This window comes from Gymnoscopelus braueri (genome assembly GCF_963280865.1).
Source record: "Gymnoscopelus braueri genome assembly, chromosome: 7".
Taxonomy (NCBI): Eukaryota; Metazoa; Chordata; class Actinopteri; order Myctophiformes; family Myctophidae; genus Gymnoscopelus; species Gymnoscopelus braueri.
Genome location: NC_137608.1, coordinates 11,695,951 through 11,712,741, shown reverse-complemented (window position 1 = coordinate 11,712,741; position 16,791 = coordinate 11,695,951). Strand labels below are relative to the sequence as shown.

At 41.8% G+C, this 16,791-nt stretch overlaps 1 protein-coding gene across 3 annotated transcripts in view; it reads left to right on the top strand.

The window, feature by feature from the left end:
- Positions 1-16,791, top strand: part of ogdha (oxoglutarate dehydrogenase a) — a 38,670-nt gene that overhangs the window by 3,734 nt on the left and 18,145 nt on the right. For 2 of the 3 annotated variants that reach the window (XM_080433302.1, XM_080433303.1), the window contains exons 2-5: positions 112-538; positions 6,311-6,487; positions 8,957-9,059; positions 15,453-15,503. In XM_080433302.1, coding sequence (XP_080289428.1) covers positions 293-538; positions 6,311-6,487; positions 8,957-9,059; positions 15,453-15,503 — 577 coding nt within the window. In that variant the 5' untranslated portion in view covers positions 112-292. The remainder of the gene's footprint in view (positions 1-111; positions 539-6,310; positions 6,488-8,956; positions 9,060-15,452; positions 15,504-16,791) is intronic. The other variant, XM_080433304.1, reaches the window with a different exon arrangement.

Below are 16,791 nucleotides of genomic sequence, written 5' to 3'. Positions count from 1 at the left end.
TTTCTGTTTCTCTGTTCATACTGTTCATGTCACTCTCATGCATTCTGTCTGTAACCTTTGAATCACTCAGCCAATCAATCAATCATTCTCTCTCTCTCTTTCCCCCCCCAGAGTGGACAGACAAGACATACAGACCAGTCAGCCCATCGTTCCATCTTTCCTGTTGTTTTTTGAAGTGAAACAGGAACCTCTTCTCTTCCCTCCCCCCATCCACCCAGAAGGAGGCAGGACGTGAGCAAGCATTGTGTTGTTGGAGTTTTAAGCAGAGTGTGCGGTGCATTAAAGACTGCTGATGCATCGGTTAAGGACTTGTGCCGCGCGGCTGAGGCCGCTCACCGCCTCGCAGGCGGCTGCTCAGACTCTTGGCTCCCAGCCACGGCCAATTACAGGCCACGCTGCCTCTGGCTCAAGGACGTTTCAGCCAATCAGGCGCTACACAGCGCCGGTGGCTTCGGAGCCCTTCCTGAACGGAACCAGCGCCAACTATGTTGATGAGATGTACTTTGCCTGGTTGGAGGACCCCAAGAGTGTCCACAAGGTAAGAGACGAAAACAAGAAGGACAGGTGGAGACACTTGGCTGGATCAGGACGGGAGGGCTCATTATAACCTCTGTGAATGAAACCTGTTGTTCCCCTCCTGGACGCTGATTGTCTGAGGACACGTTCTACGGAAGCAATATTCATGTTATATACTCATGTTTTTGTTTTAACCCATTTAGACCTGAGGCCGATTCTAGTTTTCTGAAAAATAACGTATTTTGCTATATCAATGGTTCTCAAACTTTTACATGTCAAGGACCCCCGAAATTATGTATTTGGCCGTGGACCCCCATTTCAAAAATATTTTGTTCTGGGGACGTCAAGAAGCAAAGATTTGAGTAAAAAAAAGAAAAAAAATTGAAAAAGATTTGCAGTCATTTTCACGATTAGATTACCTGTCAGTCACCCATTAAGCAAATGTTTGAAATGTATATATTTTTTATTTAAAGCAAACATTTTAAACTCAAATCTTTGCTTCTTGGGATTCTACAAAATGTCTTCTAAATCCTAACAGTTTTCTTTTGAAAAAACATATGTTGCTATATCAGTGGTTCTCAAACCTTTTCATGTCAAGGACCACTCAAAATGTATTTGGCCGCGGACCCCCATCTCAAAACATTTTGCTCCACGGACCCCCAGAAGCAAAGATTTTAGTTACAAATGTTCGCTTTAAAAAATATATATTCAAAGTTTTGCACACATTTTCATGATTTTTCCACAAAATAGCAGAACTCGTTACTGCAAGCGAGTGCCGCGCTATGAGCTTGTAGATCAACTATTTTTGAATAGCCAAAGAAATCTAAAATGACACGGATGTTTTCCCGGATTGAATGGGTTAACATTTTTGCAGGATGGTTGAAATGATTTCAATAGAAAATAGTGTTGGGGGAGGGGGGCGTGTGTGTGTGTGTGTGTGTGTGTGTGTGTGAGTGTGAGTGTGTGAGAGAGAGAGGGGCATATGATTGATATGGTTCTCAACAGTAAAGTATCACAGAAAATAATGCAGTAGTGGGAGGGGATTGAAGAAGCTGTCATAGGCGGGGCTCCATGTTGCTACTAGCTTTGCATTGAGTTGGCTAGGTAGTTAGTGCACTGCTCACACAAATTTGGTCCAAACAAATAAGCTGTTGCTTAGTAACTAAATTATTTCAGCAGGATACCCCAAGCCATCCAGTCATTCATTCATTCTAAGGTTTTTTTCTTTTTTGGGAATCTTTTCGAAATATACATGGTGACCATTTTATAAATGCCATATGACACTCAAACCTGTGAATGAATATTAATTTGACAGAGCTAGGGGGTTAAACTTACAACACCCAATAGCCGTGACTGACAATATTACAATTTACAATTTAGGCATTTAGCAGATGCTCTTAATCCAGAGCGATTTACAATAAGCAAGGTAAACACAAGGTAATACATCAAATGCATAGAAATAGTAATCAAGGATCATAGGTAAACCAAGAACCTTTCATCAGTCTAACAGTAGAATATCCACACAAAAAAACAATAATCTGTACATTGAAACTATACACACTATAGGATGCCAGGTCAACAATGACCTGGCATCTGTCTACATAAGATGCTATCTAAATTATACAGTAGGCTTTGCATAAGCCTGCAAGGTCATCAAGGCTATAGAGCAAGTGCTACGGCAAGTGTTATGGGCTAAAGAGGTGAGTCTTCAGATTACGGCAGAAGACTGGGAGTGAGTCTAAAGTTCTAATTGCAATGGGGAGTTCGATCCACGTATTCGGGGGGGGGGGGGGGTGTTTGTGTGTTACACCCAGCATTCTGATTCCACATTCTTCTACTGATCTTTGATCTAGTAGTATTTTATATGTAGGTCCATTTTCAATTAAGACCTGAGGCCAATTCTACAAAATGCCTTCTAAATTAAAAAAATCAGTACTTATCGTGCCAAGGACCCCGTGACTCTGATGGGCAGCAGCGCCCTCTAGAGGAGACAATGATGCTGTGTGAATTGTGCTGACTGAGGCAGTTGACAGCACCCAGACCATATGAAGGTTAGCTAGGGCTAATAATAACCTGTTGAATATACGTCGTACCCATGACCACCCATGACCCATGTGTGTGTGTGTGTGAGCGAATACATTAAAGCAGGCGTCGTCTTCAACGTTTTTCATGCCAAGAAGGACCCCCCCTAGCTGAGAAAGAGATGAAGCAGCCAGGGACCCCCCCCCCCCCCCCACTACATATTGTAGTACTACAAGATTGTGTCGCAGATTACACTTTTTCTTAGATTTCATAGACTTGTTTGACAGCACTATCATCAGTAGTATGTTGGATTCATGTTGATGTGTATTTTCAGACATCTAACCACTTAAACCATCAATACACTTTTCCTTTACCTTTTCGCCTCTGTACTTTTTTCCCCTGTACACCAAACCTCTTTGCCGAAAATAGCCTGCAAGGTGTTGTGAGCTTGTAGATCTGCTATTTTTGGCTAAAGTTGTCCTCAGAATAGGGATGCTAGGGTTCAAGTGGTTAATATATCCTATTACACAAAGATTTGGTAGCCGCCCTGCAGTAACTCTGAGGACCCGCTAGGGGTCACGGACCCCCTGTTGAAGACCCCTGACTGAAAGTAACCAGGTATGGTTAATAAAAGGAATATGAGTTTACATTTGGATTAAAGCTGGATTTACATTGGATTAAAGAAGCCGTTGGAAGGCCATAATAAAACATTTCAATTGAAATGTTATAAATATATGAACATATGGCATCATTCTATCTGGCATTTTAATATATACAACCGGCATTTTATCTCTGCCAGTCCAACAAACATGCAAGTCTTGCGTGAGTCGCTGCCAGTGCTTTGAGATCACCACCAGTGATTAAAAAGGTCAAAAAACCTCAACAAAATTACACACTTGTATTTAAAATAAACTACAAAACGTTGAGGTCTAATCCGACTACAAAAAGTCTGGAATCTAGATAAAGGGCAAGCATTCTGCTACTCTGTGTTTCAAGAAACTCAAACGTTGCCTTTAAGTGTGGTATAGAGATGTGTGTGTGTGTGTGTGTGTGTGTGTGTGGTATGTGTTCAGTCCATTTGAAGGAGTTGGTGAGTCATGTGTCTGCCACGTCCTGTTTCCACACACTGATGGGGCATGACACACCCTTTATACCATTGGTTCTCAAGTGTGGTCCGGGGACTCCCAGGGGTCCTTTTGGGGGTACCAGGGGGTCCCCAGCAAAATGTGTTAAAGTGTCACAATCATTTTAACCATATGTTATACTTTGGCTATTCAAAAATAGCAGATATACAAGTTCATAGCGCATCACTTCACTATGAGCTTGTAGATCTGCTTTTTTTGAAGAATCTTGAAAATGTGTGCGAATCTTTGAATATTCAGAATTTTGCTTCTGGGGGTCCTTGGCACAAAACATTTTCAGATGGGGGTCCACGTCCAAATATATATCAATTTGGGGGTCCCTGACATGAAAAGGTTTGAGAACCACTGCTTTATACTAAAGTCTAGTTTAAATGTTTTGTTATACTTGTCTCTTGTGATTATTATTGCACATGAGACTGTAGTCTATGTACTTAGTAGTTCACCCAAAAATTACTTAATTTTTATCAATTACATACCCTATAAAGCAGTGAATTCATGGAGATGTTTTTTTTTTTTGTCGCATTCCTAAGCCAATAATTTGATGACTCTGGTAGGAGACTCAAAAGGCTAGAAACTCAGTCTCCTACTACACTTAAGTCGCCTATTGACTGATGACCCGGTCATCAAATTATTGGCTTAACACATTGGGTGCCAGAGGTTTATTAAAATATTATACTTTGAGTGCCAGGACTTTTTAAACATTTTGAACCTTTTTCAAGTAGTCACAAAAAAATTTCAGTGATCACCGTCCTCACGGTGATCCCCTCATTACACACATACAGGTCTCGTACAATCGGGGGGAAAAATTTTAAAACATTCGGAAATCCATTCCATAGTTGCAGCCAGTTCAAAAAAGTTAAATTAACATTGTAAAAAAAAAAAGTGCACAGGAGCCGAGATACAGGTTTTTGAAGTCATAAGTTAACCAGGAGGTTTTTTCAAAAACCGTATATATACGGTTTTGGCACTCAACGTTAGTATGCGCAAAACCGTATATATACGGTTTTGGCACCCAATGTGTTAAGAATGCGACAGAAACTAAAAAATCTCCATGAATTCAAGGCCTCATGGGGTGTGTGTGATATGAAAATAAGAAGTGTTTTTGGGTGAACTACTCCTTTTTAATGTAGCTTACACTGACACTAGTCTAGCTGGAGAGTAATTCTCATATAGAAGTCTGTTCACATTAATGAGATCATAGTCCACAGGCAGATAAGATTACTAAGATTAAATGTACTTCAATGTCCCAACTCCCGTGGGGAGATTGGTTCTGAAGATTATCACTCTGCCCATAGGGATGTATGCATTGGCAGGGTGTTGTAATAGCTCTTGCATTGTGTTTCTGTCCGTGAACAAAACGACTTGAGAATGGATGGCTGGATCAATAGACTACCCTGAAAAGATAATACATTTTGAGTTAGAAACTTGTCAAGGTCACAATTTTGGTCAAGGTTAAAAGTATAGCTCAGGAATGGAGAGAAGTAGAAAAATACATGTTTTGGGCAGGGTTCCAACCAATCAGTGGAATTTCCAGGCTCCAGAATAACTGGTTTCCTGGTGACACTGACTAGAGTAGAATCACTTTTCCAGATGATGGTCACAGCATTTTGTGTTGACAGTGACAAATCTGGTGACAGTGAATTGGAGATGGTTATCAGTCATTAGGAGATTGTGTGTCACAAGCAGACTGCCGTGCTAGACCATGTAACAACAACATATATATGAAACACTGTGACATGTTGTCACATTTTCTTAGTATCATCAGACATGCAAACTTGTAGCTTTTCAGCTACAATAGCCGTTTTGAATCCAAATAGGGCATTTGTGTGACACCTGACCCGAAAAAAACATGTTGTCACCTTTTTCTCCTCAGGGCTGTTTGCATGCCTTTATCATTAAACAGAGTTATGACTGTCTACGTTAGTATGTTGTGGACCTTACATTCACCATGACTCAAGCCAAATAGTCCAGAGTCAACCCCCATCTCACTCCAACTAAACCGACCCTCAAACCAGCCAGCTAAACTCAAATACCAGACCAACATATTGATCAGTTTGCTAGCCTAATCTGTACGAGGGCTGTCAAACAATCGAGCTTCGCTTAATCGTCAACTTTGGGGGGAAAATGTGCAAGAGTTTGTAAAACATACATATCTGATCAGCTGCCGCTCAACTTATCTTATCAGTTGATATGGTCTTTGCACTGCACGGTACCTTCCCGCGACCCCACTTTGGGTCGCGACCCATAGTTTGAGAACTGCTGATCTAAAACAAGCCAAAACACATTCCACGTTCATAACATGGCCAAAAAAACAGGGACACGTTTCCCATGATTCAAGCCACATGATTATTTGTATCCGTCCGTCCAACATCAGGGCTTTTTGGGTGGACAACTATAAACTATTAGCTGACTGGACAGGTGGGCAACTATAATCTAGTGAACAATTTGCCTTGGCTACACCTTCTGATAGTTCTACTTGACAGCTAGTTTTCCAGCCTGTTCTGTAGCGCGTGTGTGTGTGTGTGTGTGTGTGGGGGGGGTATGATTCTCAACAGTAAAGTATCACAAATGTTCTGTTCTGCTGAAATCCTGGTGATTACTTAACGTCTTTCCTCTCCCCTCCTCCGCAGTCGTGGGATGTATTTTTTCGTAACGCCAATGCCGGGGCTCCTCCAGGGGCCGCCTACCAGAGTCCCTTGTCTCTGACGCTGCCAGCAGGGATGCCCAGTGCGGTGGGGTCCCAAACCAACGTCGACAAAATGGTGGAAGACCACCTGGCTGTCCAGTCGCTCATCAGGGCTTATCAGGTAGGCCTAACGCACACGCACAAAATAAACTCACTCACTGGTCAGCTGATCAGATAATATCCCAATAATTATGCACACTCAGTTTATTAACTATTGATGTTGCTTATGTTAATATTTAGCTAATATTGTCTCCATCTGTTTTGTTTCATAATGATGTATCCTGGATCTTTATGAACTGAGATTAAATTATATACAAGGGCTGATCAAAATGTTCGAGTAAAATGTGTCACAGGACCTGCAAACTGTGTCCACAATGCAACATTGTGATTGGATCCCACAATATATATAAACACAGTATTTATATACACTGTGTATTACACTCAGAGGACACACGTGAATTCTACAACAGAAAGGGCTCACACTCGTGGGTTTGACCGATCAATCTGATCAGTAAAAAAAATGTTGTCCCAATGAATAGGTTGATGATTTGACAGCATGCATCTCCATAAGCTAAAACAAAAGTGAGCGTTGCCATTCATTATCTTAAGGTTCATGCACCAGAAACATGGCTGCTTTTTGATTCCATAATAATAAAGGATCTTAATTCGCAAATAAGGTTGTTTTTGAGAACAGTGATTGACCAGTCAAAATAGTGTATTGAATATTGTATTGAACAAGCTGTAATAACAGGCTATTTGGAGTCATGTATTTATTGAATTGGGACAGTTCATATTAATCAACATATCAGGAATACATCAATGGGCCCGCTTCACTAAGCTGGTTGTAAATATCAGTGTAAATAAAGTGACTAAAGGAGGGTGTATTTTCTCTAAGCAAAAATCGACGTGCAATTCACAAAGGGGTGTGTAAATCCCTGATATGTGCGGAACTGCGGATCACAGTTGTTCCTCATTTTTGCCTGAAGGTCAGAGGCGCGTTCATATAGAAGATCCTTTGCATTGCTCCGCGCCCCCATTTAAGACCATAAAGCAGTTTACACTCAAAATATGGGTGTAAACAGCTTAGTGAATCGGGCCCACATGTACCTGAAAACACGGAAATTAGCGCAATTCTTTCACCGTAGTCCCAAAGCATAGGGTTGAGAGAGGGAGAGACATAGATGCACAGCAACAACAATATTAACAGCCCATGCTGTATAGTTCATGAAAACCCTCGATCTGCATCTGAGGATGTGTAATCACAATCCAGGAAATGTTTGAGACAAGAAAGCACAAAAACTCTGGGAAGAATTCAAGTTAGTAAACATGTGTTGACGGGACATGAATGCATATTGCGTACAGATGGAGAGGAGAAGAGGGGAGCTTGGTGAAATCATGGGAAGTCCCCTGGCAGTCTAAAGGCTATAGACGAATCCACAGTGCGCTGCGGTGTCAGACTCCTGCTGCAGTGGGCATTTCTGACACCGCAGTTATGATTGCGCCAGGGGAGCGCTCTGTGGATTCGTCTATAGCAACATAAATAAGGCTAATCCAATCCAAGGCAAGCCTGTACGTTTTGTTAGAAAGGAAAGTTTTAAGCCTACACCTAAATGTACTGTAGAGATTATGTCTTCCCTTTCCGACCAAAGCTGGGAGAAGTTTCCACTGGTCTGCTTCCCATTACACTTTTTGGAAATCATTCTTGGATTTCTGGGAGCGCAGTGTGCACATTGTAAAGCGCTTTGGATAAAGGCGCTATATAAATGCACCATTTACTTAACAATACTGCCAACCATTTTCCAAAGCATACAGTAGTTTGTTTGATATTGCATTCATTATGGTATTAAAATCAACTCACAGAGACTTGAAACTTGCCTCTGTACGTGACAGGAACATTGGGATAAATGCAGATTATCTGGGGAGATGCCTTTGAAGGGACTGTAGTACTGAGTGACTCTGTAAATACTGTAATAATGATGTATGTACATAAATTCTACATCTTCAAACATTGTGATCAGCCCTTGTAAACCAAGAGATACCATCTGATATTCTATAACTATGCTCGGCTGTCAACACGCCTACTTGTATACTAGTGTCTGCACTAACTGCTGGATATCTACTGTAGGATTTTGTATTGACAGTATACTCAGTGTATCAATTCATGTATCAATACAAGTTATCAGTTAATGATATAGTGTTTATAGTGCTTTAGCAATGTTTATTGCTTTTTGTAGTTTCATGATTAATGCACTTAATAGATTTGTTTTTAATATTTTGTGTGTGTGTGTGAGATGATAGTTTATTTGTGATATTGTCGTGTTTGTGATGTTGTGTGTGGAGTAATATTTTGTGTGTGTGTGTGTGGTTGGTGTGATATTGCTGCTTTCATGCTCTCTCTCCCTCCACCCTCTGCTTTCTCTGTTTTTCTCTATTGTTCCCTATCTTCATCTCTCCTCTACTTCTCCACCTCTGTCCTCTATTGTTCCCTATCTTCATCTCTCCTCTACCTCTCCACCTCTTTCCTCTATTGTTCCCTATCTTCATCTCTCCTCCGCTCCTCTACTTCTCTGCCTCGGTTCCTCTTTCACAGATCCGGGGTCACCATGTAGCCCAGTTGGACCCTCTCGGCATCATGGATGCCGATCTGGACTCATGTGTCCCTACTGATATTATCACCTCCTACGACAAACTGGGTGAGGAACAGATAAACATCTCTAGCTGCCAGCCAGCTCCCCTAGCATACTATCTGAAACCCTCTCATATGCTGGCCAACAGTTGGAGAAAATAATCTGTGTGTGTGTATTAGACCTTGGAATGTATTCATACAGATGTTATATCCAGGGCAGTACTTCTAGAATGTCATAATACTATAACACCATGAAGTACTTCTAGAATTATATATATTTGTAGGTAGAGGTTCCGCTTTAGCGTTGCAACCACCTCCTCTTGTCTGTGTTGTTTCGACAATGACATTACCTCCTCAACAGAACATTCGTCGATAATAATTCTTCCCATTCATAAACGTCTTGGGGATATTTGGAACTCCAATTCCATTCTTGCGTCTCAAGTTGTAAACAATGGCAGAGGCAGGGACGAGGAAATGGCTGTAGCGCTGAACTGGAACCCCTGGTTTTAGACAACATAATCACCGCTTTGGCCCACATCGGCCTAAGAAACGGGTCGATGCATTTCGAGATTGATTAGGAACAAAGCATTTTAGTTGATGAAAATACAAGTCATCTTTTGTTTGCGTCTTTTTAGAGGAAAGAGGCTTTCCAAGCAGCGCTACACAGATACAAATGTAAAGACAAAGACTAAGGAAATGTAGCAAAGAAACGATCACAATTTAAAAAGCACCTGGGAACGCAAAGCATAACCACAGCAACGTCTCTAGCTCCATGACTCTGTTCCTGAGATATGCATGATTATGTAACCTTGACCTCTTACCTTTTTTATTGTGAAATCTTCAGGGCAGCTTACTGATCATTCCAACCAATGAAATCATGAAAATCTTCCCATCTGTGTCAAGTTATTTTGTTTACACAGTACACACACACTTACGCATGCACGCAAACTCGTGTGTGTGTGTGTGTGTGTGTGCGTGCGCGCACGCACACACACACACACACACACACACACACACACACACACACACACACACACACACACACACACACACACACACACACACACACACACACACACACACACACACACACACACACACACACACACACACACACAGACAGACAGACAGACGGGACCAATTACAATATCCAGCATACATGAGGTCAGTGTAATAATAAATCTAATAATAAAACTACAACCAGGAAATAAAATATAAAACGGTGTTCTCAGAAAGTACATTTTAGAGATTTAACCAGTATTTGAGAAGCTTTCAGATATCAGACCCAGGTGTGGTCTGGCTCCTTGGTCTACTATTGGTGGGCCTTTTCTAACTGGGGCCAGCGCTAGCTCTTAGCCACTCTGCAGCTGGCTTTTTGGCTGCTGTTCTTCTTACCGCTCCGCATATTTTTGTTAGCTTGTGACTAATTTAGTTTTGCAGCATCTTTGAACTTTGTTACTGAATCTCCATTGTGCAGCATTGGCAGCTGGCCTTGATGCTGCCTTTTCTTTGAGCTCTGCATCTTCATTTTTCCTGCCTTCTATAAGCTGGTAGCTAGGGTATTTTAGTGGTTCTCAACCACAGGATTTTATTTTTTTGGGGGTGGGGATCTCTAGATGACAGTAAAGTGACAATTTAAGGACTTTTAAGACCTTTTTAATACCTAAAAAAAAAAAGACCATTACATCAAAAGTAATCGACAAACAATACTACAAAAACTGGTCAAATATTGGCCAAATTGTCAAATAATAGAAATAAAAAAGAAAGAGACTAAACTGAAAATAGACGATCTACAGAGCTTAGCACCCTCTAGACTTTGGGTAAAGGGCCTGTATTACAGATCATCCCTCCTCTCTCTGCCTTTACTTGTCTGTCAGGGGAATTTAAAATGGAACACTTGCCCTCTATACCGTGACCTACATAGTGAAATCCTGAGTGTTAATTTCAGTTAGCACTGAGGATTTCACTGTAGAAATATTAGTATTTCTGTGTAATGTAACAGCACGTATAAGATGGCGGCAGGGATTCCCTCTAGAGGAAGTGCTGAGGGGGAAGTCGCCAGCAACGACTTGTAACCATGCCATGATCCTGTAATGGTTAAACTAATATGGTAATGGCACTTGTAATGGCACTTGTTGTCATAATAAACCTTCTAAGAAGGGTTGGGCCTGTTTCAGGTTTTACTAGTCCAGTATGATGTAAGAGCTTACCCTGGTTCAACCTTATGCAAAGGTTGAACTAGGCTAGCATTTGCCATTATGGGATGTTGTGACACCGTACATTCTGGTTTTTGATTGTAAATAAACTAGAAGTTCGGCCGAACGTCCAGTCCCCCCCCCCCCCCCCCCCCGACCCCCAAAAGAAAATATCGTTTGGGGGTACAAAATCATGGGATAAAAAAATAAAATAAAAATACCCAGAGGGTCCGCCCCCCCCCCCCCCTTAGGGGTCCCTGGAGACCCTGGGGTCTCCAGGCCGTGACCTACAGACACGGCGAAGGAAAACTGTAAAGCCACAGCCACACATGCAAGATGTTGCACATGAACTCTTACTCTGCAGCCGCACTGAGGCGCTCCAACACAAACACTCTGACATTAAGCTTCACACAACAAACATCAGCAGCACACACAACATTCACCACAATGACAAACAAATTACGTCCGCGCAAAAATAAGCGAGGGCTCGCTTATTTTGGGGTTAAAAAATCGTGGGATAAAAATTTCCCCCAAAAAAGTTTTTAAAATCCGCGGACCCCCTGGGAGTCTTGGGACCCCCGCGGACCCCCGTGAAACATTGCGGACCTCATCGGCTGTTTTTTTTTTCATGAAGAAATTTCCCCCCAAAAAGTTTTTAAATTTTTTGTAAATAATTGTACGGACCCCCTGGGAGTCTTGGGACCCCCGCGAAACATCGCGGACCCCCGTGAAACATCGCGGACCCCATCGGCTGTTTTTTTTTCCATGAAGAATGATCGTTTTTCCCCTTCAGCCAATTGCAGTGCATTTTTGCCACCTCCGCGACTAATGTGACGCAACGGGACTTTTGAGATGGCCATGCCCAAAATAGGTTGCCTTATTCGGATACATGCGTGTGACTGCCCGCCCCTGCCGGTTCTCTGAATTTTTATTTTTAAATAGGCTCTGTCATGATTAATTGACCACATATATGAAGTGAAACAACTAAATTCTATCCAAACGATATCTTATAAGTAAATTCCGTGCCTCAAAGAAGAAGTTTGAGAGCTTTTTGAAGTTCTAAAACAGCAGAGAGAAGTGCGGAGAAAACTGCCCAGAGAAACAATGGCTGCCGTTCGTGTTTGGTCGGCTGCACTGAGGCTGCACTCGGATCCATTCGGGCTCACTCGAACTCGCCACCTGATTGGCCAACTTTTGCTGTCAATCACAGAACGATGAGCGACGACGCTGATAGGCTTGTCGGGTTTACCAGGCTAGGTTGTTGGTAGGATGTGTAACATAGCCGTTTGAGCATGCGCAGTGCTGAGGTTGGGTTGCCATGTCCAGGTGTTGTAAGCGTGAAGTGGGTGTAATTGGTTAGAGAAAGTGCGTCGACGCATGCGCAGTGCGCAGTGCGCAGCTTTGTGTTTTTTCATGAAGATGGTTGCTTGTTGCTCGCGCACAATCTGGCAACAGCGGTGAAAGACGAAGTCAAACCAGTGAAATCAAACCAGTGAAAGACGAAGTCAAACCAGTTACCTCTCGCGCATGCGCCTGCTTGCCAATTGTAAGTATAGATGTCTTTACCCCCAATGGCAATCTGGTACATTGGAAAACAATGAAAAAACTGAAAATCTAACATTGTGTGCATGGCCCTTTTTAATGTGAAAAAAGAAAAGAAAACGATGTGAAACATTTTGGATGTGAGGCTGATGGATGAGGTCATGAAATGCATTTTTGCATGCGATCAGATGGGATACAGTATGCTGCATGGCACTACAGATGGTAACAATGAATACAGGGCGTAGTCATAACCTAGAAAACAACTACATCCATATCATGTGTGCGTTCCCCCTTTTCCTATTATGTTCCACTTGGGTGCAGCTATATTACCTGCGTACGCCAATTAGTGGTATGATACACAAACAGGAGAAGGGCGCACACCAGTATTGATGAGGTGCTGCTGACCTTGGTAAATAAGTCTAAAAGTAAAGAAAAGGCAGCACACTCATAGCCACGATGCAGGATTTATTTAAAGGAATACCAACTTTTCGACCTGGAAAGGTCGTATTCAGGGATTGGACACACACACACACACACACACACACACACTAATGGTAGAGTATCTGTGAATAATATACTGTTACATAAAGGACATTCAATCCAGTATATCCTGGTAATACAACAACATCTAGTTTCTTTTCTACCTGTAGTTAGATTGTTTGCAGTCAGTAATGACAACAGTTAACAGGTTGTGTATTGAGGTGGACGCTGATTCATTAGACAGAAAGTATATGTTTGCTTTGCTGCTTGATGCTGTTGGCTGATCAGTTTGAGTGTTTTAGCTGAATGAGGTTGTTCGTGGCTTCAAGCTGTGGAACTGTTAGTCCTGGCCGGAGATTTTGTGTGTGGCGGTTTCGGTTTGTGTCTGTCGTTTGGATTGGAAACTGATGATGTTGAGCAGGTTTGGTTTAGTGTTTCTTTGGCCATGTGTGTATCTGTATACACACACATGGCCTGTGGGCCTTTGGGCTGTATTTTGGTTTGGTGTGTCTCTGGAGCTTGGTACTTGGGGCTTGGTACTTGGGGCTTGGTACTTGGGGCTGTGTTCTCTCATCAGCAGATGGACATTTGTTTACACTGACGGACATTTGTTTACACTGATCAGTGTTCTGTACCACTGACCTTCAATCATTAACTGGACAGCCTTCCATCTTTGTCTCCCTAAGGGCTATTTGTTTGCCTCTCAGCTGTTCTGTGACTGTTTCGGTAAAGGAAGAATACAAGTGGACCTCCAACTTAGGATGGTACGATAATCGTTATTAGCGTTTATTGTGATAAAAAACTCACAATAATCGTATAGCGGAGATTTAAATTTATCGTGAAATTGTCCTCCATCATACACTACGATGAATTCGCTTTTGTTGTGCTGCAAATCCAGTACCACTCGTAAAGAGCGCATTTGGTACGCTCTTATTTCACTCTACACAAATTCATTCGCCAAAAATAGCAGATCTACAAGCTCAGAACGTGCTGCAACGCGTTGTTTGCTTGTAGATCTGCAATTTTGGCAAGCGTTCCCCCCGGATGCTGTGCGCTTTTATTTATTTATTATTTACTTTAAAACGAGGCAATGAACTGTCCATTCCATTCCAAAACGCAGTCAGTGTAAATCTGAAATGTTTCCTTTTATTTAACGCTACAATGATGATCCTCAACTGCTGGTGTATTTGGGGAGAAGGTTACCTGTGCCGAACATGGACATGTGTGGAAACTCGGCAGTGGTATTTGTCATGTGGTGTCTATATCCAAAGCTCTGCATCCTCAGCATGAAGTTACTGTATCTCACATTCTCCACTCACTCTTGATTCCACCAAAACAAGTTCTGAAGTACCCTCTCCTCTTTTAAATCAGTGGTTCTCAACTGGGCTTTGCTTCATTGTCCATGATGTTGCCTGAAAAATATTAACTTGTTTAATCTGGGAACGCATCCGTGTTATTTTAGATTTCTTTGGTTATTCAAAAATAGCAGATATACAAGCTTATAGTGCGGCACAAATTTTTTGGGCAAATATTTGAACATATATTCTTTTATAGCAAACATTTGAACTCAAATCTTTGCTTCTGGGGGTCCCTGGAACTAAATATTTTGAGACGGGGGGGATCTGCGGCCAAATACATATCATTGTTGTTGTTTGTTTGCTATATCAAAAAGTATTTGGCCACGGACCCCCATCTCAAAATATTTTTTTCCAGGGACCCCCAGAAGCAAATATTGGAGTTAAACATTTTCACTTAAAAAGAATATATATATATTCAAAGATTTGTACAAATTGTCAAGATTTTAAAAAAATAGCAGATATACAAGCTCATACGTGGCACTGAGTGCCACGCTATGAGCTTGTATATCTGCTATTTTTGAATAGCCAAAGAAATCTAAAATGATACCCTGTGAGGACCTCTTGTTACCCACTTTTGGATCATGAGGCCAGGAGTTGAGAAGCCTTGTTTTAAATCCATATTGAGGGTACAAGGGAGATGGATGGAGGGGTGTGATGCAGAAGGCTGCTGTGCTGTGGTCAGTTCGATGTTGTTGGTCCTAGTAATAGAAGATTGTCACCCATTTGCTGTCCAAGATGGCTGAAAGCATCGAACAAGTGGTGAAATGAGTTGGTTTAAAAACATGTGGACACTCGGATATTCAGACTCCTTGATTGGTGTAGAAGTGAAGGTCATAATGTCATTAATGGTCTCCGGGCCTCTCTCTCCCCTGCCCCCCCCCCAAGACATGGATCGGTTACAGAGGAGGCTGGTCATTCTAACGGAGGTAGAAGGAGGTATGAAATAAACTGCCCTGTGTGTGTGTGTGTGTGTGTATGTATGTATGTGTGTGTGTGCGCACACGCATGCGCATACATAGGCAGCGTGGTACACAAACAATATATATAGGGAGGTTTGTCCCAACTACAGACAATATGTTTGTCATTTAACTTTAGACTGGAGGGTTTTTTAATGTATTTTTTCCTTCCTGAAGCTACAGTAATAGTGCCCTCTGTATGGACTCTTAAGGCCTTGACCACACTTAAATGGATATTTTTCTAAATGGATATTTTCGCCATCTGTTTAAAAAAAAAAGAATCCTGTCCACAAGACTGTAGCTAAAAATATATCTCTATTCACCCGTAAAGGGCAAATACACATTTAATGCAGAAACACGTTCCTGATCTGGACCAGATAAGGAAAGTGATTCTGTGTATAATTCTGTACATGCTGTAAAAAAAATTAAAATAAAAACTTAAGAAGGTTGTTTCAACTTTACATTTTTGAAAATTGTTGCAAATTTGTTTGTTGATATTTTTCTGGCTTTTTCTGCCTTTATTGATAGTATACAGTAGAGAAAGACTGTATAAGGAAACCGGGAGCGAGAGATGGGGAGTGACACGCAGCAAAGGTAATCGGGCGGGGGAATCAAACCCGCGACTCGCTGTCAGGCTGCAATTGAGCCTTCATGTGGTATGCGCCTTGTGGTATGCTAGACCAGCAGCGCCCCCCGAAATTCGTTCCAAAATCTACCGTTTCTGGTACACTTTAAACTGCAGACATTGTGGACTAAGTAATATTGGGCGCAGCAGATGGCTTTGCGCAACAGTTAAGTGGTGCAGTTGATGCAGCAATGCTAAGCTGGGTTGTTTGTTTGTTTAGCACTGTTACACATTGTAAAACAAACATAAACGACCCAGTATATCCGCCATTATTATTGTTGTTTCCTGGCGCATGCTCATTACAAAAAGCAACGATGGGCAATGGGCATGCACAAATTGGGCTGACACCATCGTCTCTCCAAATGCTTTGTTTTTCATGGCTACATGGTCCTACAGGAAACAGAGATTTTCTTTTAAATCTCCACTTTAGAAGGTGTTTTAAAACATCTGTGTTTTAGGCCCAAACATGGAGGAAAATATTCGTTTTGCAAAATATCCATATTGTGGACAGGGCCTAAATCTCAGATGTGTATCAGCAGGCCTTACAACTGTGCTAGCTTATTAGCTGATGCTTCTTGGCTTGTTCCTGTTCAGTCAACAGCACATGCACATATGCTTGTTGTGCAGAAATTCCCAGCTCTCA